This window comes from Gigantopelta aegis, chromosome 13 (genome assembly GCF_016097555.1).
Source record: "Gigantopelta aegis isolate Gae_Host chromosome 13, Gae_host_genome, whole genome shotgun sequence".
NCBI classification, from domain to species: domain Eukaryota; kingdom Metazoa; phylum Mollusca; class Gastropoda; order Neomphalida; family Peltospiridae; genus Gigantopelta; species Gigantopelta aegis.
The window spans coordinates 38,061,626-38,088,755 of record NC_054711.1 but is presented as its reverse complement, the minus strand read 5'-3'; the positions used below and the strand labels follow the sequence as shown (position 1 = coordinate 38,088,755).

The 27,130-nt window shown below is 40.3% G+C and overlaps 1 protein-coding gene across 1 annotated transcript in view; it reads right to left on the bottom strand.

Moving 5' to 3' along the window:
* Window positions 1-27,130, bottom strand: part of LOC121387707 (microtubule-actin cross-linking factor 1-like) — a 175,968-nt gene that overhangs the window by 70,259 nt on the left and 78,579 nt on the right. Inside the window, 16 exon segments of the mRNA XM_041518900.1 lie at window positions 2,472-2,591; window positions 3,507-3,713; window positions 5,547-5,702; window positions 6,346-6,516; window positions 6,980-7,108; window positions 8,375-8,569; window positions 10,625-10,780; window positions 13,177-13,344; window positions 14,243-14,344; window positions 14,757-14,981; window positions 17,647-17,691; window positions 17,693-17,880; window positions 18,386-18,485; window positions 20,428-20,547; window positions 23,126-23,335; window positions 24,315-24,641. Coding sequence (XP_041374834.1) covers window positions 2,472-2,591; window positions 3,507-3,713; window positions 5,547-5,702; window positions 6,346-6,516; window positions 6,980-7,108; window positions 8,375-8,569; window positions 10,625-10,780; window positions 13,177-13,344; window positions 14,243-14,344; window positions 14,757-14,981; window positions 17,647-17,691; window positions 17,693-17,880; window positions 18,386-18,485; window positions 20,428-20,547; window positions 23,126-23,335; window positions 24,315-24,641 — 2,619 coding nt within the window.

The window sequence follows — 27,130 nt, the reverse complement described above, 5'->3', positions numbered from 1 at the left end:
AAAATGTTATATATTTTGCCATTCATTTATTAAAGCAAGAACATTAATTACATTTATGTTTATTTCAATTATTGTTTTTGTCTTTAATGCAAAAAAAAGTGCCCTGAAAATGGTCAAAATTGCCCCTAAAGTATTTTGTCTACCATGCCTTGCCAAATTTCTAGGGAAAACACTACCACTAGTGTACTAGATGATTTATTAATCATCGGCTATTGGATTTCACTGTCAGACGTGTGGTAACTCTGATAAATAGTCTTAGGAGAAAGCAGATACATTTTTCCATTAGCAGCAAGGGATCTTTTATATGTAAAAGATGGATATCTCAAACGACGGCCTTTGGTGCACTGGTTGGAATGGGAAATAACGCAATCAAAAATGGATCCACTGAGGTGATTTGATCCCACGACCAAAGCACCTCAGGTGAGTGTTCTACCCACTAAGCTAAAGTTAAAAGTCTGTTTTGTTTAACGATACCACTAGAGCACATTGATTAATTAATCATCGGCTATTGGACGTCAACATTTGGTATTTCTGACACGTAGTCATCAGAGAAAACCTGCTATATTTTTCCTAATGCAGCAAGGAATTTTTTATATGCACTTTCTCACACAGGACAGCACATACCACGGCCTTTGATGAGATCCACTGAGTTAGATCCCACTGCTTTATATCAGAGTCGAAATGATGTTTCAACAAAATTGTGATGGCATGCAGTCGTGACTGTTGAGTAATTTTTATATTAATCCTCATGCAATGAAATACCAACTTGTATATATAGAGAATAATACAAGATGTTTAAAAACGTCTCCATGTTTTTAAACAACAAGTTGTAAGATAAATAGGTATCAAACGGACACGAATGTAGTATTCTGTTTCTTACATACCTCGAACAATAAAAATGTAAACAATATAATGAATTAAATTATGTTGTTACAGAACGTAGCCTAACTGGATCATGACATATGGATACTTGGCTTTAAGCATACATGTACATACCACGTCATAACCAAATCACTACTGTACTAACAAATTCGTTTTCCTTAAAAAATAGAGCACTCTAAAACATTTGCCAACCACTCGGAAAATAAAATTGATGAAAAGCAAGCATTTTAATGTGGCGAAGCATTGTAATAATACAGCTAATTTTGAATTTGAATCACATCAGTATTCCAATGACATCACTTTACATCTCCTTACAATAACACTAAACTGGGTCATGACCTCTCAGAAACTATCTCCAACATACGATTTTGATACACAATGGTGATCTCCTACACTGGTGTGTAAGAAAACATTATATAATGAACGCCATTGTAAATGATCCAGTCAGATTTATAAGTGTAAAAAGGACATGAGAAAACACAACATTTATCTGATTTTGTATAACTGGATGTATTCTCATAGGCATACAGGCTCCCATTACTGTAGGGGGCAGACTGGCCTTTGCCCAAATTAAACAAAAATGCCCGAATTTCGATAACTACATTTATTCATATTAGCATTACTACCAAACAGCTATGTATTGAGTTGTAAACAAATCACACACATTTTTACATGGATTACAATTAATGTTGAGGGTAAAATGGTGGAAATACATGGTAAAAAAGTCTCAGGTTAGCATGTTTTGCCCTAATATCTGTATAATTTTTGCCCGAAAATATCTGTATAATTTTTGCTCATATTTAAGGTTTTGCTCCAGCACGGGGGGGAGGCAGTTAAACCCCCTCCACTCCTCCGCCCCCACCTCGCTGTCTTGTACACTTATTTGTGTTCTAGTAGGTAATAAATAACCTCCAAAATGTATACAAGAGTTAGAGTTATTGTGTGTGCTGTAGCAACCTCATACATGCGATTGCGTTAACAACTTTCATCAGCGTGGTGCGTTTTTGTATTAAATTCAGTATATGTCATTAGTTATTCACACCCAAGGTTATTTTCTAATTAAAGATATGTTTTAAAGGGACATTCCTGAGTTTGTTGCATTGTAAGATGTTTCCGACTAATAAAATACTTTTACGATTAAACTTACATATGAAAAATATTTTCTTGTATAGAATAACAGTGTCTGTATATTCAATGTGTTTCTGGTTGTCTTAATATTTGTAAGCAGTCGAAACTGGATTTTGTCTTCAAATAATTTCGTATGTATGAAAAAAACATATTTTAGGAAATAAAATGAAATTTAACCTAGTACAAATATTAGAACGATCAGAAACACGTTTAATATACAGCCACTAATATCTTATGCAGGAAAATATATTTGATATGTAATTACAATCGTTAAAAAGTCTATGTTAGTCGATAACATCTTAAAAATTGCAGCAAACTCTGGAATGTCCCTTTAAAACTCAGCTTTACTGATTTACACACTTTGAGCATGCTCCTTTTTGTTCATACCCAGAAGAACCTAAAAGAAATGGCAAACAATCCTTAAATAATAAAAATATATTTAAAATAACGTAAAACTCTACCTTGAGTTGATCAATATCTTGTTTGGTAGCAGACGGTTGTTTTGTAGCTTCCATGTATTTAACCAGCATCTTCGAACTCTCATCCAGCCAATCACAGAGACCCTGCCAGGCGTCATGGAACTAAAACCGAAACACACAGTTTCAAATAATAAATGATAGTAGCACTATCACTTTCAATCTTTTGCTAATTAAAAAGGAAAAAAAACCCACAATTAAAATTAAAGGGTTTGTAGACCTTGCTGTAAAAAAACAATTGTTGAGTTGAGTTATTAATTGTTCCCTTAACTTAGATTATGGTGATCTATTTAAGATATTACCATATTGGGTACAGATATTTAATCCTTTCGTTGTACTTTGTTTTAAATTCACATTAAAAATGAGTCTCCTCATATTAGTGTCAGGAGAGTGAATGGGGGTTGGGGGTGGATGGTAGGGCAGAAGGATAGCTCCACTTACAGTGGCATGGTCTGGCTTTGTGATAAACTTAAATGCAAATAGATAGTATGAAAAACTTTTTTTCTGAAATTTTACATCTGTACAATGCATCGGAGTAATAACTTTCAAACTCCCACAATGCATCAGTGTAATGGACCCACAAAGTAATAACTTTAAAACTCCCACAATGCATCAGTGTAATGGACAAACCCAGAAATAACTGCTGATAACTTTCAAACTCCCACAATGCATCAGTGTAATGGACAAACTCAGTTAATACTGATATCTCTGAAACTCCCAGAATGCATCAGTGTAATGGACACACCCAGTAATAACTGCCAATAACTTTCAAACTCCCACAATGCATCAGTGTAATGGACAAACCCAGTAATAACTGAAGATAACTTTCAAACTCCCACAATGCATCAGTGTAACAGACCCACCGAGTAATAACTGCGAATAACTTTCAAACTCCCACAATGCATCAGTGTAATAGACCCACCGAGTAATAACTTTCAAACTCCCACAATGCATCAGTGTAATAGACCCACCGAGTAATATCTTTCAAACTCCCACAATGCATCAGTGTAATGGACTCACCCGCTTGTCCTCTTTGTACGCCTGCTGCAGCAGACGCCCGCGCTCATCCGTCCGTCGGAGGAGTTTCTTCCAGCGCAGCCGGATTCCCACGAGGAGGTTCTTGATGTAGATCGTGTCCTGTTTGCGACCGAAGTACTTGAGGTACGTACCGGTCCGGTCCAGGGTCAACATATTGTCCGCCTGGGACTCCAGGTCCGATTTGAGAGCCTGGAAAAAATGGTTAAAATTCCATTTAACTAAAATGTTGTTATCTTGACCTCACTTTTACCCCCATTAGATCAAGATATTTTTGAGGTTGAAAATTTGTTTCATGGCATTATCTTCACCAAACTCAGCAAAATAATGTAAACTAAGAGGGGGAATAACTCAGTCTTTGTTCAATTCTTTAAAGCAAAATGAGGTAAACTAAGGGGAATAACTCAATCTTTGTTCAACTCTTTATAGGTTCCATTAGACCAAATCAATTCCTATTGCCGATAATGTTAACGTTTACTAATAAAACTGATATAAGCAGCGTTTCAACACACCCAGGAAGTACAGCAATAGAAAGTGTGGCACCTCACATCTAATCTAGCTGTAAGAAAATGTGGGGTCACGAAACATTTAAGAGATTTAATTTATGTTTTTAATAGCAACCGTCATTTTTGCTGAAAATTGCAGTTCCATTTTTGGGGGTACCCCGCATTAGTTTCAACCTCTGGTATATACTGCATAACAACTGTATAACAAATAAAAGTGTATTTATTTATTGTCAATGGATAATAGTATTTGCACAAATAATCAATGTCACATATTACTACCAATCACACCCACAGCTGCTTTTACTCCGTAAATATTTGACGGTGCACATCGAACTTTGACACAGTACTCTCTTCTTTGGTACTATGCAACCTATAGCAAAATGAGGTAAATTAAGAGGAAATAACTTAATCTTTGTTTAACTCTGCAGCAAAATGAGGTAAACTAAGGGGAATAACTCAATCTTTGTTCAACTCTTTAGGTCTCACTACACAGATGTCATCTGCCATTGAAACCCATGTTAAACTGCCCAACTTCAAGCGAAGATTGCCCATAGAACTGGTCCTCGTTGGCACTAACAACATACACCATTGCGAACATACATTATATAAGCATTTATTTTCACTCCAAAATTGAGAACATTTCTGTCTCAGTTTTTTGCTATATGACCGCATCTGGCTTAGTACCGGTCCGAACAGGTGATTCATTAACCGATTCACTCCAGCTGTCACTTGCGCTATATACCCATGTCCCAAAAGGTCGATGCACAATATTACAAAATAACATGGGCAAAATACAGCCAGAAGGCTTACCATTAAACATATGTATTGTTTTAATTCTTCACCATTTCCTAGAAGTGAATATGTGAACCATAACATGTGCCACAATTAGGAACTATAGTGGACCGTGATGAATGAACTCTCACCCGGAAGTGATCTGTGTAGTGAGACCTTAGAGCAAAATGAGGTAAACTAATGGGGAATAACTCAATCTTTGTTCCACTCTACAGCAAAATGAGGTAAACAAAGGGGAATAACTTATCTTTGTTCAAGTCTTAACAGCAAAATAAGGTAAACACATGTCAGCCCCACGACGGTATCGTAATGTTAAGATAGCTTAGAAAATATGAACCTTGGAACATTTTTAAAAAGTGAAAGCAAAATTTTGTTTTGTTCAACAATACCACTAGAGCACATTGATTTATTAATTATCTGCTATCGGGTGTCAAATATTTGGAAATTTAGACATATAGTCTTACAGAGGAAATGTTTCCATTAGTCAGAGGTCTTTTGTATGCACCATCTCACTGACAGGATAACACATAGCACTGGCTGGAACGAGAAACAACCCAATGGACCCACCGACGGGGATCGATCCCAGACTGACCGATCATCAGGCGAGTGCTTTACCACTGAGCTACATCCCGCCCCTTTTAAGAAGAGAAATCCACTTACGCTGTTTAAGATTACAAACTATGGACCCTGAAATTTTATTTTTTTCAAAAAGTAAAAATCCACTTACGTTGTGGTCTTCTATCTGTTTGGCTACGGTGGGCACGAGTTTGCTGGGATACTTGAATCTCCTCATGGAGATCTCGGCGTTGTTCAGCCAATCGGTGAAGGCCTTCAGCGTGTCGTGGAACTGACCGACGTTCTGCAAGTGTTCCTCCATCTTCTCCTGAAACAGTCACAACGTCAGCAATTCACAACACTGCCCAAGCCAAAACTTTACATTCTTAATACCTATACTTATCTTCTCCTGAAACAGTCACAACATTAGCAATTCACACCACTGCCCAAGCCAAAACGTTACATTTTTAATACCTACATGTATACTGATCTTTTCCTAAAAGTCACAACATCAGCAATTCACAACACTGCCCAAGCCAAAGCTTTACATTTTTAATATCTATACTGATCTTTTCCTGAAACAGTCACAACATCAGCAATTCACACCACTGCCCAAGCCAAAACTTTACATACTTTACAGATCTCTTTAAAAAAAGAAAGCAAAACCCCCCCAAAATACATCTTTAACCTTCTGACTACTGCAGGTGAGATATCTCACCCGACGTCATGCCAGTCGACATACTGCAAATTGTATACAATACATTCCTCAATTTATATTTCCTGCTGTTAGCGAGAAAGAAGAAGACATAGTGGTCTTACACCTACCCACCCACTGAGTCATTAAAACTCGCTTTGGATGGGTGCTGGTACTGGGCTGCGAACCCTGTACCTATCAGCCTTAAATCCGATGGCTTAACCACAACACCACGAGGCCAGTAGCATCTTATAACAACGGTTGTCATGGTAATTACCTTTCGCTTGGCTGCCCGGGTCCGTGTATCCTGCCATCGGTCTCGTAGTTTTTTCAGTTTCTCTGAAATGGTTGTGACGTCTTCGGGCCGACAAGTGTCGAGTATGTCCTGTCCTGCCGTCAACAGACTGTGTACGGCCTTCTCTTTACCCTCCAGTTCTCGAGTTCTAGCCTGAAAGAGAAGAAAATATTCTGATGGAGAAAACATCTGGGACCACACCAACACTAACGGGAAAGAGTGACTGCAAGCAAAACACTCAATCCATACGGTAGTGACAGGACGTTAACTGTGTTACTGACATTCAGTCTCATAATACTAACATTCAGTCTCACATCATCTCACATTACTGACTTTCAATCTTACATTACTGACATTGAGTCTGACGTTACTGACATTCAATGTCATAATTCTGACATTCAGTCTCACATTACTGACATTCAATCCCACATTACTGACATTCAGTACCACATTACTGACATTCAATGTCATATTATTGACATTCAACATCTCACTCCTAACATTCAATGTCACATTACTGACATTCAAAATCACATTACTGACATTCAATACCACATTACTGCCATTCAATGTCACATTACAATTCAACAGAAAGAGAATGGAACTGAATACGTACCATAAACTTCTCGTACTGCTTCTCGGCGGTCTCGGGAAGAGCCCCAAATGGAGCGTTCGTCTTCAGCTCCACACGAAATTCATTGATCCACTGCAGAGTGTCCTCCAACCCTCCCAGATACCTCTTAGTCTGTCAACAACAGTATAATTATTACAACAACAATATCAGAATTCACTGATCCACTGCAGAGTGTCCTCCAACCCTCCCAGATACTTCTTAGTCTGTCAACAACAGTATAATTATTACAACAATATCAGAATTCATTGATCCACTGCAGAGTGTCCTCCAACCCTCCAAGATACTTCTTAGTCTGTCAACAACAGTATAATTATTACAACAACAATATCAGAATTCTCTGATCCACTGCAGAGTGTCCTCCAACCCTCCCAGATACTTCTTAGTCTGTCAACAACAGTATAATTATTACAACAATATCAGAATTCATTGATCCACTGCAGAGTGTCCTCCAACCCTTCCAGATACCTCTTAGTCTGTCAACAACAGTATAATTATAACAACAACAATATCAGAATTCACTGATCCACTGCAGAGTGTCCTCCAACCCTCCCAGATACTTCTTAGTCTGTCAACAACAGTATAATTATTACAACAACAATATCAGAATTCATTGATCCACTGCAGAGTGTCCTCCAACCCTTCCAGATACCTCTTAGTCTGTCAACAACAGTATAATTATTACAACAACAATATCAGAATTCTCTGATCCACTGCAGAGTGTCCTCCAACCCTCCCAGATACTTCTTAGTCTGTCAACAACAGTATAATTATTACAACAACAATATCAGAATTCATTGATCCACTGCAGAGTGTCCTCCAACCCTTCCAGATACCTCTTAGTCTGTCAACAACAGTATAATTATTACAACAATATCAGAATTCATTGATCCACTGCAGAGTGTCCTCCAACCCTTCCAGATACCTCTTAGTCTGTCAACAACAGTATAATTATTACGGTAACAATACAATGAGGTGTGGTGGTGTGTGGTGCGGTGGTGTGTGGTGTGGTGTGGTGTGGTGTGGTGTGGTGTGGTGTAGTGAAGTGGTGTTAAGAGCTAAGTATGTCACCTGTCGTAGAGTTTCCTGTAGTTTGTGTTCTTTATCCTGTGTGGTGGTGTGTGGTGTGGTGTGGTGTGGTGGTGTGTGGTGGTGTGTGGTGTGGTGTGGTGTGGTGTGGTGTGGTGTGGTGGGGTGTAGTGAGGTGGGGTGTAGTCACCTGTCATAGAGTTTTCTGTAGTTTGTGTTCTTTATCCCGCATGGTGGGGTGAGGTAGGGTGTAGTGTGGTGTGGTGTATGGTGGTGTGGTGTGGGTGTGGGGTGGGGTGCTGTGTGGTGTGGTGGGGTGTAATGAGGTGGAGTTAGAGCTAAGTATGTCACCTGTCGTAGAGTCTCCTGTAGTTTGTGTTCTTTATCCCGTGCGGTGGCATGCACCGATCTCAGCTCGCCGTTCATTGCGTCGCGTTTCTTTGTCAGCCCCGAATCCTCGTCACCGACCCGCGCGATGATGTCATCCGTCGCTTTGTTCAGCTTTTGACACGTCTTGTCCTGGTTTCGAATGTCGGCCTGGATCAGCTGTTAACAAAAACAAAACTCTGATAAAGACGTGGTCACACAAAACTCTGATAAAGACGTGGTCACACAAAACTGTGATAAAGATGGGGTCACACCAAACTGATAAAGACGTGGTCATACAAAACTCTGATAAAGACGTGGTCACACAAAACTCTGATAAAGACGTGGTCACACAAAACTGTGATAATGACGTGGTCACAGAAAACTGATAAACACGTGATCACACAAAATTGTGATAAAGTAAAGTAAAGTTTGTTTTATTTAACGACGCCGCTAGAGCACATTGATTTTTTATCTTATCATCGGCTATTGGACGTCAAACATATGGTCATTCTGACACTGTTTTTAGAGGAAACCCGCTGTCGCCACATAGGCTACTCTTTTTACGACAGGCAGCAAGGGATCTTTTATTTGCGCTTCCCACAGGCAGGATAGCACAAACCATGGCCTTTGTTGAACCAGTTATGGATCACTGGTCGGTGCAAGTGGTTTACACCTACCCATTGAGCCTTGCGGAGCACTCACTCAGGGTTTGGAGTCGGTATCTGGATTAAAAATCCCATGCCTCGACTGGGATCCGAACCCAGTACCTACCAGCCTGTAGACCGATGGCCTGCCACGACGCCACCGAGGCCGGTAAAAAAATGGTGATAAAGACATGGTCACACAAAACTGTGATAAAGACGTGGTCACACAAAACTGTGATAATGACGTGGTCACACAAAACTGTGATAAAGATGTTATCACACAAAACTGTGATAAAGATGTGGTGATACAAAACTGATAAAGATGTGGTCACACAAAACTGTGATAAAGACGTGGTCACACAAAACTGTGATAAAGACGTGGTCACACAAAACTGTGATAAAGACGTGGTCACACAAAACTGTTATAGAGATGAGGTCACACAAAAATCTGATAGAGACGTGGTCAGAGAAAACTCTGATGGAGACGTAGTCACACAAAACTGTGATAAAGACGTGGTCACACAAAACTGTGATAATGACGTGGTCACACAAAACTGATAAAGACGTGATCACACAAAATTGTGATAAAGATGTGGTCACACAAAAATGTATAAAGATGTGGTCACACAAAACTGTGATAAAGACGTTATCACACAAAACTGTGATAAAGATGCGGTCACACAAAACAAAGTTGTTTTAAAGGGACATTCTAATTCACTCAGCATATAATGCCAAGTATGATTATTTAAACAATTTTTAAACTCAATTTGAGATTACAAAACCAGTATTAACGTGCGCAAATGGTGAAATACAACAAAGTTATCCCTTAAATCAGGTCACATATAAGCATTAAGTGTTGAAAAGATGCACACCCGGGCCACCAACACATACTGACTAAGAAATAAAAAACGCATAATTTGTGAATTAACAAGCATTCTGAGAGTACTGCTAAAGCAATACATGTCCCCTACCAGGGTCCAACATATTTTAGTATCTCCTAAGTTCAAGGGCAATAACTCTGTCAAACACTGGACAAATCCCCATGAAAAAGTCAAACTTCATCTGTAACTCCACATGATAAAGCTGCATGCCAAATTTCACCTCAGTATCTTGAGGCATTGCAAAAACAAGTCAGGGAAACTATATGTAGGACAGATGGAGGGATGAACTGACGAACAAACAGATCGATGGGTGGGGGGGGGGGGACCTACAATCACCTCAGGTTGGGGAGTAAAAAGATGGAAAAAAAAGGAGTTTGTTTTGTTTAACGACACCACTAGAGCACATTGATTTATTAATCATCGGCTATTGGATGTCAAATATCTGATAATTTTGACATATAGTCTTAGAGAGGAAACCCGCTGCATCTTTCCATTAGTAGCAAGGGATCTTTTATATACACAATCCCACAGACAGGACAGCATGTACCATGGCCTTTGATATATCAGACATGGTGCACTGGCTGGAACGAGAAATAGTCCAATGAGCCCACCGACGGGGATCGATCCTAGACCGTGCATCAAGGGAGCGCTTTACCTCAGGGCTATATCTGGCACTGTAAATAGATGATCATTTCTGTTTTGCTTACCTGTAGCTTCCTCATATGAGTCTCCAAAAACTTGGGATCGCCCTTGACCTTATCCATGGGTTCAAGGTCAGAGTTGGCCTGCTGAAGAGCACAGATGATGTCATCCATTGCTCGAGTGACCTCACCAACTTTGACCTGCATATCATTCAGTTTCGACTGTAACAACAACAACAAAAATTAGTTCAATTAAGAAATGTATAGAACTGACATGCCTCGTATAAATTAAACAATGTTAAATTTGCGACATAAGTGTTGGAAAATACATGTTAACCTTTTGAGATATCAAGCCTGACGTCACGCCAGTCGACATTTAAAAATCAATATGTAACACTTGACAAACACCCCTTCCCTCATCCATAACATTTCATAACGCAAAATAGATATATTTGAATAAACCAGTACATATAATATATATAAAGTATTACTCTTTTAAAATTTAACTTGGTTTAATAAGATAAAAGTTCCCTCTTCTGTTTTGTAAAACGACACAAAAATTCCCAAAGTCAAAGACATGGGCGTTAAGTCAAATTTTACAAATAAAACTGTCTAGTCCGGCCTGTTACATCGTGCCCCAAAAGGACTGAACTAAAACTGAACCAAAAAGTACCATACTTCTATACCATACCTCTATACCATACTTCTATACCATACCTCTATACCATACCTCTATACCATACTTCTATACCATACTTCTATACCATACCTCTATACCATACTTCTATACCATACCTCTATACCATACTTCTATACCATACCTCTATACCATACTTCTATACAGGGCTTGTAGAATGTTTTTAAAATCCACTAGCCATGGGATCAGTAATTTAAAAAATGTACTAACCATGATTAAAAATGCACTAGCCCCACTTTACTGTAAGTTAATACAATTTTACTAAATACTAGTAATAATCAGATATCACCTAAAGTGAGAGATAGAGCTTAAAAACACTAACATTAGAGGTTGGAGTGGGGGCAGTATATTCATATTTACAAAATAGATATTTGACTCTTCTTTTTTTTTCACTAGCCATCAGGCATGGCAATAGTAGTTATTTACTAGCCCATCATTGAATATCACTAGCCATGGGAGTGGGGCTACCATAATCTAGAAGCCTTGTCTGGCATGGCAATAGTAGTTATTTACTAGCCCATCATTGAATATCACTAGCCATGGGAGTGGGGCTACCATAATCTAGAAGCCTTGTCTGGCATGGCAATAGTAGTTATTTACTAGCCCATCACTGAATATCACTAGCCATGGGAGTGGGGCTACCATAATCTAGAAGCCCTGTCTGGCAAGGCAATAGTAGTTATTTACTAGCCCAACACTGAATATCACTAGCCATGGGAGTGGGGCTACCATAATCTAAAAGCCCTGTCTGGCAAGGCAATAGTAGTTATTTACTAGCCCATCATTGAATATCACTAGCCATAGGAGTGGGGCTACCATAATCTAGAAGCCCTGTCTGGCATGGCAATAGTAGTTATTTACTAGCCCATCATTGAATATCACTAGCCATGGGAGTGGGGCTACCATAATCTAGAAGCCCTGTCTGGCATGGCAATAGTAGTTATTTACTAGCCCATCATTGAATATCACTAGCCATGGGAGTGGGGCTACCATAATCTAGAAGCCCTGTCTGGCATGGCAATAGTAGTTATTTACTAGCCCATCATTGAATATCACTAGCCATGGGAGTGGGGCTACCATAATCTAGAAGCCCATTGTCTGGCATGGCAATAGTAGTTATTTACTAGCCCATCATTGAATATCACTAGCCATGGGAGTGGGGCTACCATAATCTAGAAGCCTTGTCTGGCATGGCAATAGTAGTTATTTACTAGCCCATCATTGAATATCACTAGCCATGGGAGTGGGGCTACCATAATCTAGAAGCCTTGTCTGGCATGGCAATAGTAGTTATTTACTAGCCCATCATTGAATATCACTAGCCTTGGGAGTGGGGCTACCATAATCTAGAAGCCCTGTCTGGCATGGCAATAGTAGTTATTTACTAGCCCATCATTGAATATCACTAGCCATGGGAGTGGGGCTACCATAATCTAGAAGCCTTGTCTGGCATGGCAATAGTAGTTATTTACTAGCCCATCATTGAATATCACTAGCCATGGGAGTGGGGCTACCATAATCTAGAAGCCTTGTCTGGCATGGCAATAGTAGTTATTTACTAGCCCATCATTGAATATCACTAGCCATGGGAGTGGGGCTACCATAATCTAGAAGCCTTGTCTGGCATGGCAATAGTAGTTATTTACTAGCCCATCATTGAATATCACTAGCCATGGGAGTGGGGCTACCATAATCTAGAAGCCCTGCTCTATACCATACTGGTTGTCAAACATTTGGCATTTATAGCATTTATAGCAGAAATGGATCTTTATTATGCACTTTTCTTGTGGCCATCTGCAACACACACCTGCCATTTCCTATCTAAAATCAGCTGTAGCTGTGGGCTTAAGGTCTGTCCTGCTACATCGTTCCCCAAAAAGACTGAACTAAAACTGAAACCAAAACAGTACCCTACACGTACCTCTCTTTCAGCAATGCCTCTGATGAGTTCGTTCCACTTCTCATTAGCCTCCTGTACGGGTTTGAGAAGCGTTTCTGCGGCAACAGGCGACAGATCCTTCAGTGCTGCCACCTGTTGGTTCAGTTGTTGCATGTCAACAATGTGGGGGTGCACTTGCGATTTAAACAACTGAAGAAAAAAACAAACAAGAAATGTGTTTTTGATAAATTTTATACGTTAAAAATTAATAATAAATAATTTAACTTCATTTTAAATACATATTTTTTGTTGTTATTTAATTACTAGGCTAGTGATTTTGGAAGCTATCTTAGCAATACGAAATTGTAAAACACCATCGTAGGCGTAGGAAGGTGCCAAAAAGTGTGTGTGTGTGTATGTTTCGGGGGTGGGGGGGGGGGGGGTGGGGAGTGGGCACACACACACACACATATATATATATATATATATATATATATATAAACCATCGCTGCTGCTGCTACTGGATAAAAAAAAAAGTAGGGGGTTCAATGCCCCCGTTGCCTGCCCCCTCACCCAACTCACTCACCCAACTCACTTCCTATGCCAGTGGTTATAACCTACAATGGTTTTATGCATTCGTAGAGCCGAGTGGAAAGTATGGGCCCATGATAAAGCTATACATAAAATGTCAGCTCAATATCTCGAGGCTTTGTGAAAAGACAACCATGAAATCTATATAGTGATTTCCCTAGAAATTTGGCAAGGCATGGTAGACCAAACACTTTTGGGGCATTTTTACCATTTTCAGGGCACTTTTTTTTCATTAAAAATACACAAAAATTAATTGAAATAAACATTAATGTAATTTATGTGCTTGCTTTAATAAATGAATGGCAAAAGATATAAAAGGCATATTTTATCAATTAATAATACCTTTAATCTCAGGGCAGCATGGCGCTGATTGAGGCAAGATGGTGCTGGACTATTGAGGCATGGTGCTGCACAATGCTAAAACAAGTCAGGGAAAACACTACCTATAGCCTCCTCCGGTTGGATTAGCAAAGGGGACTAACAAGATCTTACTACAGTTAGTGTTACACAGTCATACCTTCACCTCCTCGATCTGATCTCGCAAAGTGTCTGGGTCAGAGGTCGGCGCCCTCATGCTGGCCAGCTTGTGTTCGGACAGCGGTAACCAGGACATCACAGACTGGAGAAAATAGAAAAATAAAAACCACATCACATTTATTATGTTTTTAGGTTCACTATCACAACAGTTTTCATTCTATGGCAATACCAGTACTACACCAGTACTTCCTTAACAAAAGAGAGAGAGAGAGAGAGAGAGAGAGAGAGAGAGAGAGAGAGAGAGAGAGAGAGAGAGAGAGAGAGAGACAGAGAGAAACACAGTAGGTCAGTGAGAGACAGAGTAACAGAGAGAGAAACAGAGACAGAGAGAAACACAGTCAGTCAGTGACAGAGAGAGAGAAATAGAGAGACAGAGAGAGACATATAGAGAGACAGAGATAGAGACAGAGAGAGAGGTAGCACTACCAATAACACAGCAATGTATGTTTTTTGACAGCACGTTTCTAGCAGGGCTGTAGATGCTGGAAACCCACCTCTAAGAGATGCTGGAACTTGTCAGCATGTTGGTACGCGTTCCTCAGTTCCTCGCCGCGGTCCTTGGCCATATCGTTTACGTCGTCGGCCATGTTTACGAGGTCCTCCATCTGTTTCTGGACCTCCACCCGCCCGGGGTCGCCGCACACAATACACAGGTCATCAGCCATCTTGGAACACTCACCCATCAGCTCCTTGGCCTTCTCCAGCTCCTTCTTGATTCCCTGGCAAACACAGGCAGATTTTTTCTTTTTTAAAAATCACAAAAGTATAAATATAATGCAGGTATAGACATAGTGGGCCGAATTTACATGTCACAATGACCCGGAGAGCTATGCCAGTTGGAGCATCAGCTCCTGGTAGGGTCACCCAAGCTGGACTGGTCAAAGGGTAGAGACTAGACTAATATTGACTGGATAGGCGTGTTCGAAACCCTAGTGGTATATGGATACGTTAAACCAGTTACTAAGCTAAGACAGACAGAGAACGTGAGTCAGGAAAGACAACTGTCTCGGAGAAGCGAACTCCAAAATCAAAACTGGGCTGGAGAGGCTCAGAATCCCAGTAAGGAAACTCTCCTAGGAGAAGAAGAAGAAATTTAAAAAGCCTATTTTAGACTTACACGCGTGTAACTACATACATTTGCAATGCTTGAAACACCTGTTTCAGACTTACACACGTGTAACTACATACATTTACAATGCTTGAAACACCTGTTTTAGACTTACACACGTGTAACTACATACATTTGCAATACTTGAAACACCTGTTTTAGACTTACACGCATGTAACTACATACATTTACAATGCTTGAAACACCTGTTTTAGACTTACACACGTGTAACTACATACATTTACAATGCTTGAAACACCTGTTTTAGACTTACACGCATGTAACTACATACATTTACAATGCTTGAAACACCTGTTTTAGACTTACACGCATGTAACTACATACATTTACAATACTTGAAACACCTGTTTTAGACTTACACGCGTGTAACTACATACATTTACAATGCTTGAAACACCTGTTTTAGACTTACACGCGTGTAACTACATACATTTACAATGCTTGAAACACCTGTTTTAGACTTACACGCATGTAACTACATACATTTACAATGCTTGAAACACCTGTTTTAGACTTACACGCGTGTAACTACATACATTTGCAATACTTGAAACACCTGTTTTAGACTTACACGCGTGTAACTACATACATTTACAATGCTTGAAACACCTGTTTTAGACTTACACACGTGTAACTACATACATTTACAATGCTTGAAACACCTGTTTTAGACTTACACGCGTGTAACTACATACATGTACATTTACAATGCTTCAAACACCTGTTTTAGACTTACACGCATGTAACTACATACATTTACAATGCTTGAAACACCTGTTTTAGACTTACACACGTGTAACTACATACATTTACAATGCTTGAAACACCTGTTTTAGACTTACACACGTGTAACTACATACATGTACATTTACAATGCTTCAAACACCTGTTTTAGACTTACACGCATGTAACTACATACATTTACAATGCTTGAAACACCTGTTTTAGACTTACACACGTGTAACTACATACATTTACAATGCTTGAAACACCTGTTTTAGACTTACATGCGTGTAACTACATACATGTACATTTACAATGCTTCAAACACCTGTTTTAGACTTACACAAGTGTAACTACATACATTTACAATGCTTGAAACACCTGTTTTAGACTTACACAAGTGTAACTACATACATTTACAATGCTTGAAACACCTGTTTTAGACTTTCACGCATGTAACTACATACATTTACAATGCTTGAAACACCTGTTTTAGACTTACACACGTGTAACTACATACATGTACATTTACAATGCTTCAAACACCTGTTTTAGACTTACACGCATGTAACTACATACATTTACAATGCTTGAAACACCTGTTTTAGACTTACACACGTGTAACTACATACATTTACAATGCTTGAAACACCTGTTTTAGACTTACACGCGTGTAACTACATACATTTACAATGCTTGAAACACCTGTTTTAGACTTACACGCGTGTAACTACATACATTTACAATGCTTGAAACACCTGTTTTAGACTTACACGCGTGTAACTACATACATTTACAATGCTTAAACACCTGCGTTTAGACCTACGCGTGTAACTACACACATTTACAATGCTTGAAACACCTGCGTTTAGACCTACGCGTGTAACTACACACATTTACAATGCTTGAAACACCTGTTTTAGACCTACACGTGTAACTACATACATTTACAATGCTTAAACACCTGCATTTAGGAAAAACAGGCTTCGTAAATTCACCAGTGTGTGTTGTAACATAGATATAGAGGCTAAGAGAGGGAACCTAGGTCTACTGCTTGTCAGTGTTAACTCAGATTTAAACTTTATGAGTAGGAACGCCTTTTTTTAATACTATGTAACTTACTACAAGTTATTTATTTCTGAGCTGATAGGTTTTTTTAACTTGCACACAGTTGTCCCCCCATTTTTTTTGTTACTGGTTATTGATATTGATGTTTTAAGTATGTAGCCTCCCTGAAATGACTGCAAAATGGTATTTCAGAGCCTCTAGATTTCAAAATTTTTGGGGGGTGGGGGGGTGGGGGGTGGGGTGGGGGGGGGAGTGGGCATGCCCTTGTACCCCCTAGTATTTTGAGCCTTCTATGCTTATTTGTTCTAAGATTTCATCTGCCCCCTCCCCCACAAAATATCCTAGCTACGGCCCTGCTAAAGTACCCTCCAGTTGGACTACTACAATATTCCATGTTGTTAGAATAGAATGGAATAGATGTTTAATGCCACCCCAGCACGGTGCTGTATGAAAGTGAATCTCACAGTGAGTTCGTTCTGCTGCTCCCTGATGGTCGGCCCGTCTATCCCCTGGTGGCTCCTGCGAGTACAGACTGTCCTTGAGGTCACGCAGACCCGACATCACGTCGCTACACAGGTCGTAGAACTTGTCAGACACCTTCAGCGCCTTGTCCAGGGAGCACTGCCGGTCCTCGGCGCGGTCCCTCACAGCGCTTCCCAGCTCTTTGATCTCCACCACTTTGCTGCGGATGTCCTCGGCTGTTGAAAGAAAGAGAAGAAAAATTAATAAAAATGTATAAGAAAGAGAAAGTGAAAGAAAGGAATGCTTCGTTAATGACACCGAGCATGCTGTCAATCATGGCTATTTGCAAATAAAGGAATATTTTTGTTTAATGACTAATCAGCACATGGCTATTTCAACTCTTGGGCAAGAGAGGGAGAGAGGGGGGAGAGGGGGGAGAGAGGGGGGGGGAGAGGGAGGGGGGAGGAGAGAGATTTTAGGGAGGGGGAGAAGGATGGAGAGAGAGAAAGATAGAGGGAGAGGGAGGAGGGATATATATATGTGTGTGTGTGTGTGTGTATGTGTGCTAGTGTGGAGAGTGTGGCAGGAGAGAGAGAGATAGAGACATGTGTGTGTGACAGATGTGCAGAGACAGAGACAGTGTGCAAAGAGAGAGAGACAGAGACAGAGAGAGAGAGAGAGAGAGAGAGAGCGGGAAAGATTTTAGGGTATGTAATTTTCCCCTCCGTATTCTCTCTTTACCTTCTGCGGGGTCATCAACACCATGCGCAGCAACGTTTTTGGCAATTTCCTCCGCTTTGACAATGTATGGCTTCATCCGTTCCAGATCTTCTAGTACAGCCTGGAGAAATGAATCAATGAATGAATTACAGTCCATCAAACACTGAGTTTGTCTGCTTCACAACAGTTCAAGTTACTGCTCATTAACAATCACTTTCATAAAAAGTTTAAAATAATTATAGTACAGTGAAACCTGGCTAAACCGGACCCTGAACAAATTGGAATCGTGTCAAAGCCGCCCAAATTTCATGGTCCCGAATTTTTCTAAATTCTAAAATGCAACCCTCTAAATACCAGCTCCTGTCTAAATCAGACAAATATTAGGTCCCCAGCTTGATCCAGTTTAGACAGGTTTCGTTGTATTTACAGTTTCTTGCCTGGTATATTAATATGTTATATCATGCCTGCTATATTAATATGTTATATCATGCCTGGTATATTAAAGGCATACTGTCACAGATTTAAGGACCTTATTTCTCTAAAAATGGATAATAACTAAAAATTACATTAATTGTTGGAAACCAAATCTAGCTATTGCATCACCTTATCTGAACCATGATGGAGTGAAATTCACGTCAACCATCTCGGCAATTTTAGTTTTTTAATTATGGACAACTGCCATAATTCAGTTATTTTTACAAAATATCATCAATAAATGGAGTATGGTGGTTATGAAGATGGCTGAATAAAGTACATTTAGGGACAAACCAAGTTACTTTTGTTCAGGTAATACTTTGTTAGACCATTAAATAGGTCAGTGGTCTGTGACAATATGCCTTTAATATGTTATATCTGCCTTCTATATTAATATGTTATATCTTGCCTGGTATATTAATATGTCATATCTTGCCTGGTATATTAATACGTTATATCTTGCCTGGTATATTAATACGTTATATCTTGCCTGGTATATTAATACGTTATATCTTGCCTGGTATATTAATACGTTATATCTTGCCTGGTATATTAATACGTTATATCTTGCCTGGTATATTAATATGTTATATCTGCCTGCTATATTAATACGTTATATCTTGCCTGGTATATTAATACGTTATATCTTGCCTGGTATATTAATACGTTATATCTTGCCTGGTATATTAATATGTTATATCTGCCTGCTATATTAATGTTATATATTGCATGCTATATTAATGTGATATCTTGCCTGGTATATTAATATGTTATATCTGCCTGCTATATTAATGTTATATATTGCATGCTATATTAATGTGATATCTTGCCTGGTATATTAATGTTATATCTTGCCTGGTATATTAATATGTTTTATTTAGCATTTTGATTCTAGAGTAATCTGGTATAATAATTTGAATAATAATAAAATTATAATACTGTATCTCTCATCAATATATATTGTTAAATAGATGGAAGAACCAACTGGTCGTTCTATGTAATTAATGTTATTAATGTTACACTTAAGTAGTAAATACTAAACACACTCTGAAGTGGTCGGACTTAAAACCACAGTTAAAGCTGATGGGAAATGGCAGATGTGTGGCACAGATATAGCCACAAGAGACAAGTACCTGCCACAGTTGGAGAGACAAGGACTGGGAGGTGGAGGTGGACAGTGAAAGATAGGAGGAGATGCAAGATCAGGAAGAAATGAGATGGAAGTAAAAAAATATAAAAAAGGGGCAGTGAGATAAATTAAAAAAAAAAAAAAACACCCAACAAAAAAACAAAAAAAACAAACATATGTTGCACTTATGTGCTTAGCTTAGGCAGGGAATATTTAGTTTTTCAAATCTTGATTAGCGATATTTCTAGCCAACTGAAAATTGATTAGCAGTTACTGCTTAATGTTTAAAATTGTGTAGTGATGTCCGAAACTTGCGTAGCGATTCACGACACGACGCAATACTGAACAAAATGTTCCCCATTAGGTACTGACCAACTTTGAGAAACCATCTATGGGTGGACAGTTGACTTTATGGGTGAGTCATGTGGTGTACCAGAAGTATAAATCACTTAATATTCACCTTGTTTTCGTCAATCTCGTTCTTCAACTTTTCTGGAGTGGCTGGGATAGGATCCGCGTTCGTTACTGTCTGGTTGAGTCCCACCACTTCCTCGAGGAGATTGTCCATAGTGTCGGTCACCTGAAAAAACAAAACAAAATACAAACATTATCGACAGTCCTGTATTCATTACAGTTTAGAGCAGAACGTAGCCCAGTGGTAAAACATTCACTTGATGCGCAGTCGGTCTGGGATCGATCCACGTCGGTGGGCCCATTGGGCTATTTCTCGCTCCAGCCAGTGTACCACGACTGGTATATCAAAGGCCATGGTATGTGTTATCCTGTCTGTGGGATGGTGCATATAAAAGATCCCTTGCTGCTTAACGAAAAGAGCAGCCCTTGAAGTGGCGTAAATATCTGTGTGGTCCTTAACCATATGTCTGACGCCATATAGCCATAAATAAAATGTGTTGAGTGCGTCGTTAAATAAAACATTTCCTTCCTTTCATTACGGTTTGGTTGAAACCCACCGTTTGTTCAAGAACATTACCCATACATCAAGTACAGTCCTGGAAAAGCTATCCTCAGCAAAATTCTCTCCTAAAAACAAATTATGAATGCTTGGATTGAAAGCTTGAATAATTTTTTTTCTTTTTACGAATACTTAACATAACCTCTGTCCTATAGCATTTCTCCCCCCCCCCCACCCCCGACTTACATAGACTGGTCTGAAAGAAAGAAATGTTTTATTTAACAACGCACTCAACCCCCACCTCCCCCCATGCTGTACATGAAAGATTCTTTGATCACCGTTCACCTCTTGTGTGAGTTTCTTCTTGCAGTCAGTGAACCCTTCCCCCCATCCCCACCTCCCCCCTGCTGTATATGAAAGATTCTTTGATCACCGCTCACCTCTTGTGTGAGTCTCTTCTTGCAGTTGGTGAGCCCTTCCCCCCACCCCCACCTCCCCCCTGCTGTACATGAAAGATTCTTTGATCACCGCTCACCTCTTGTGTGAGTCTCTTCTTGCCGTCGGTGAGCCCTTCCCCCCACCCCCACCTCCACCCTGCTGTACATGAAAGATTCTTTGATCACCGCTCACCTCTTGTTTGAGTTTCTTCTTGCAGTCGGTGAGCCCTTCCCCCCACCCCCACCTCCCCCCTACTGTACATGAAAGATTCTTTGATCACCGCTCACCTCTTGTGTGAGTTTTTTCTTACAGTCGGTGAGCCCTTCCCCCCACCCCCACCTCCCCCCTGCTGTACATAAAAGATTCTTTGATCACCGCTCACCTCTTGTGTGAGTTTTTTCTTACAGTGGGTGAGCCCTTCCCCCCACCCCCACCTCCCCCCATGCTGTACATGAAAGATTCTTTGATCACCGCTTACCTCTTATGTGAGTTTTTTCTTACAGTCGCTGAGCCCTTCCCCCCACCCCCCCCTCCCCCCATGCTGTACATGAAAGATTCTTTGATCACTGCTCACCTCTTGTGTGAGTTTTTTCTTAGTCGGTGAGCCCTTCCCCCCACCCCGACCTCCCCCCATGCTGTACATGAAAGATTCTTTGATCACCGCTCACCTCTTGTGTGAGTTTCTTCTTACAGTCGATGAGCCCTTCCCCCCACCCCCACCTCCCCCCATGCTATACATGAAAGATTCTTTGATCACCGCTCACCTCTTATGTGAGTTTTTTCTTACAGTCGCTGAGCCCTTCCCCCCACCCCCACCTCCCCCCTGCTGTACTTGAAAGATCCTTTGATCACCGCTCATCTCTTGTGTGAGTTTTTTCTTAGTCGGTGAGCCCTTCCCCCCACCCCCACCTCCCCCCTGCTGTACATGAAAGATTCTTTGATCACCACTCACCTCTTGTGTGAGTTTTTTCTTACAGTCGGTGAGCCCTTCCCCCCACCCCCACCTCCCCCCTGCTGTACATAAAAGATTCTTTGATCACCGCTCACTTCTTGTGTGAGTTTTTTCTTAGTCGGTGAGCCCTTCCCCCCACCCCCACCTCCCCCCATGCTGTACATGAAAGATTCTTTGATCACCGCTCATCTCTTGTGTGAGTTTCTTCTTACAGTCGATGAGCCCTTCCCCCCACCCCCACCTCCCCCCATGCTATACATGAAAGATTCTTTGATCACCGCTCACCTCTTATGTGAGTTTTTTCTTAGTCGGTGAGCCCTTCCCCCCACCCCCACCTCCCCCCTGCTGTACATAAAAGATTCTTTGATCACCGCTCACTTCTTGTGTGAGTTTTTTCTTAGTCGGTGAGCCCTTCCCCCCCCCCCCCCCTCCCCCCATGCTGTACATGAAAGATTCTTTGATCACCGCTCATCTCTTGTGTGAGTTTCTTCTTACAGTCGATGAGCCCTTCCCCCCACCCCCACCTCCCCCCATGCTATACATGAAAGATTCTTTGATCACCGCTCACCTCTTATGTGAGTTTTTTCTTAGTCGCTGAGCCCTTCCCCCCACCCCCACCTCCCCCCTGCTGTACTTGAAAGATCCTTTGATCACCGCTCATCTCTTGTGTGAGTTTTTTCTTAGTCGGTGAGCCCTTCCCCCCACCCCCACCTCCCCCCTGCTGTACATGAAAGATTCTTTGATCACCGCTCACCTCTTGTGTGAGTTTTTTCTTACAGTTGGTGAGCCCTTCTCCCCCCCCCCACCCCCACCTCCCCCCTGCTGTACATAAAAGATTCTTTGATCACCGCTCACCTCTTGTGTGAGTTTTTTCTTACAGTCGGTGAGCTCCCTCGCTTTGTGTCTGGCCTGACTCTTGAGCGTCTCGTAGCGCTTGTTGGTGGCGAGCAGTCGACTCTGGATCTCGCCCGCGTCACCGTCCCCACACAGGTCCATCAGCTCCAGGCCCGTCGAGTTGAGGTCGTCGATGAACGGCTTGTGATCCTCGATTATCAGCTGCGTTCCCTGGAGGAAGAGACAAGAAGAAAGAAAATGAATGTTTCGTTCAGAGATCAAAGTACAGCGAAAGCTCTCAAGACCGGACTCTCTGTAAACCGGAATTTACTCAAAAAACCGGACATTTTATAGAGTCCTTTTTTAAAAACCAAGACATAATTTGACCTCTGTAAACCAGATCCCTCTTAAAACTGGATATCTGTCTTGGTTCCAAGGGTATCCAGTTTAGAGGGGTTTCACTGTACAGTGAAACCTATCAAAACTGGACCCTCAATAAACAAATTCCCTCAAAACTGGACATTTGTCATGGTCCCTTTTTAAATATCTGTACAGAAGAGAACCTCCATTTGTTTATTTCAGGGCTTCTAGATTATGGTAGCCCTATGGCTAGTAATATTCAATGTTGGGCTAGTAAATAACTACTATTACCATGCCCGATGGCTAGTGAAAAAAAGAAGACAAATACTGCAGTTAAGTCTATTTTGTAAATATGAATATCCTGCCCCACCACCACCACCACCAAGTGTTAATGTTTTTAAAGCTCTGTCTCCCTGTTTAGGTGACATATTTGATTATTACTATTAATTAGTAAAATTGTATTAACTTAAAGTAAAGTAGGGCTAGTTCAGTTTTAATCGTGGCTAGTAAATTTTTAAAATCACTGATCCCATGGCTAGTGGATTTTATAAAAATTCTAGAAACCCTGTATTTATTTATTTTACATATATTTGAATAAAACCTTCAAGAAGTCATTCTGTTTTCTCACTTGCTCTAAACCCTCCCCTGGCTTGCTCTCATTCATTTTTTGTTTTTTTTAATTATTATTTATTTATTTATTTATTTATTTATTTTACAGATATTTGAATATTACCTTCAAGGTGTTGTGCTGTTTTCTCACTTGCTCTAAACTCTCCTCTGGCTTGCCCATTTTTTTTTTTTTTTTTTTTTTTTTTTTAATTTATTTATTTTACATATATTTGAATATTACCTTCAAGTTGTCGTGCTGTTTTCTCACTTGCTCTAAACTCTCCCCTGGCTTTCCCTGAGCCTTTAGCTCCGCCTCCATCTCATCTAGCCACGCCTGCACCTCTGATTGGTTCTCACTGTAGTGAGAGGCCAGTGGGAGCGCAGCCTCCAGCTGCTGCAGGCGCTCGGCACTGAGCTGACAGACGATGTCGGCCTGGGCACGGATACTGTCCAATCGGCTCTTGATCTCATCCGTCTGCTCGTTGGTTGTCTCCCTTAGCATCTTGTTACACTTGTTGATGATGTCCTTGACCGCGTTTCGCTTCTGCATCAGATCCTCATTAAACGACTAAAAAAAAGACAAAATGTTGTTTAAGGTGCATATACGTGTTTCGTTTCTGCATCAGATATTCGTTAAATGACTAAAAAACAGACAAAATGTTCTTGTTAAGTCAACTAGTAGTAAGGCAGGGCATCTAGATTATGGTAGCCCCACTCTCATGGCTAGTGATATTCAATGTTGGGCTAGTAAATAACTACCCATACCCTTTGGCTAGTAGAAAAACAGTTGTCAAATGCTGCATTTAAGTCTATTTTGTAAATGTGAACATCTTCCCCCCTCTCAAATCTAAGGGGTTTTAAGCTCTATCTCCTTCTTTAGGCGACATATCCTATTAGTAAAATTGTATTTACTTAAAGTAGGGCTAGTGGATTTTTAATCATGCCTAGTAAAACTTTTAAATCACTGATCCCATGGCTAGTGGATTTTTATAACAATTTTAGAATCCCCGAGTAAGGTGCCAGAAAGCTGTGCATAGACAATAATGCCAGGGAACATTTTGTTCAGTATCGTATCAGTGGCGGATCCAGAAAATCCATTATGGGGGGGGGGGACCCAGTGACATGATGTGGAATGCCAAGGGAACTTTGGGGAAGGTTTGGAGTGAGTTCGTGAAAAAATTTAAGATATAATAAAATTATAACTATCGCAAAATTTAGGGGGGGGGGGTGGGGGCCCCCCCCCTAGATCTGCCTCTGCGTATTATGATTCAATCCACAAGTTTCAGAGATTGCTACGCAATTTTAAAACATTAAACAATTTTCACTTCACTAGAAATATCACTAATAAAGATTTTGAAAGCAAAATGTTCCCTGAATGCACCCTTATATTAATTGGTTTCGTCATTTAGTAGCAATGGACCTTTTATATGCACCATCCCACAGACAGGATAGCACATACCATGACCTTTGATATATCGGTCGTGGTGCTGGCCAATACAGAGACAGAAAAGCTACTGCCGTCACCTAGGTTACTTCTACCAGTAAAGCAGCAATGGATCTTTAATAAGCTCTTTCCCCAAGTTAAAAATTTGTTTTATTTAACAACACCAGTAGAGCACATTGATTAATTAATCATTGGCTATTGGATTTCAAATATTTGGTAATTCTGACGAGTAGTCATCAGAAAAAACCTGCTAGCAGCAAGGGATCTTTTATATGCACTTTTCCACAGACAGGAAAGCACATACCACAGCCTTTGACCAGTTGTGGTGCACTGGTTGGAACGAGAAAAAAACAATTCAGTTGAATGGATCCACTGAGATGATTGAAATTTTTTTTTATCCCACACATGCTCTTTCCCAAAGACATGACAGTACATATCATGGCCTTTGGCATTCTAGTCATGAGACAGTGGTTGGGATGGGAAAAACCCTTATGTCCAGTGAGGGCGATCGATCCTGTGACACATCACACCTTAAGACAAACATTCTACCACTGAGCTACATTTTGTCCTAGCCTCTGTCCCTCATCTTAATTAACTTAATAGGACAAACTAGAAATTCTGTGATTAACCTGTTTTTTTCTACAAAGGAAGGATTTTTTTAATTTAAGGAAGCACTCAACACATTTTAAAAGGACATACCCTAGTTTTTAAACACTAATGCATAATTTTGACTGTTGGAGCCGTTTAGAATAAATAATAAATAATAAATAATACTTGACTACTCGTCAGAATTACCAAATATGGTTTAGATGATCAATTTCTGTACATTCGAAGTGTTTTTGGTCATCCTGGTGTTTTTAATATCACAAAATGCATTTCTCATATTTTTAAAAATGCATGTGCATCTGAGAAGTAACTGTTATGGAGTTGAGTTTTAGTCTATTTTCAGAGAGTATTTCACCATTTCAAAGTCACAGACTCATGTTTCACTCTATTGTAACTTTATCCAAATGTGTTACAGGTTTGTAGATTAAATAAACTTAGTGTTAATTTTCACGGGTTGAAAATAGGCTCTGTCCCTTTAATTATGGTTATTTGGCAATGGAAATGTAGTCAAGTACTACACAGATAATGAGAGAGGAAAACTGCTGTTGTCACTGTCTACTTTTTTTAATTATAGCAGCAAGGGATCTTTTATATTCACCATCCCGCAGACAGGACAGCACATACCAGGACCTTTTTTTACACCAATTGTGGAGGTTTGGCTGGAACGAGAAATAATCCAATGGGCTCACCAACGGGGATCGATCCTAGACTGACTGTGCATCAGGCAAATGCCTTACCACTGAACTAACCCTCCCTGAGTATGTTCTACGATTACAGCCCATGGTAAAACTCTGCCCTGAGTTGGGCCCTGGCCTCTCAGAGGCCGAACTCTGGGGCGGACATGCTTGAAACCACTGTGGTTATATGAGCATGTTAAAACATTACGCACGCACGCATGGTAAAACTCTGCCCCGGGTTGGGCCCCTGGCCTCTCAGAGGTCGAACCCTGGGGACGGACATGCTCGAAACCACTGTGGTTATATGAGCATGTTAAAACATTACGCACA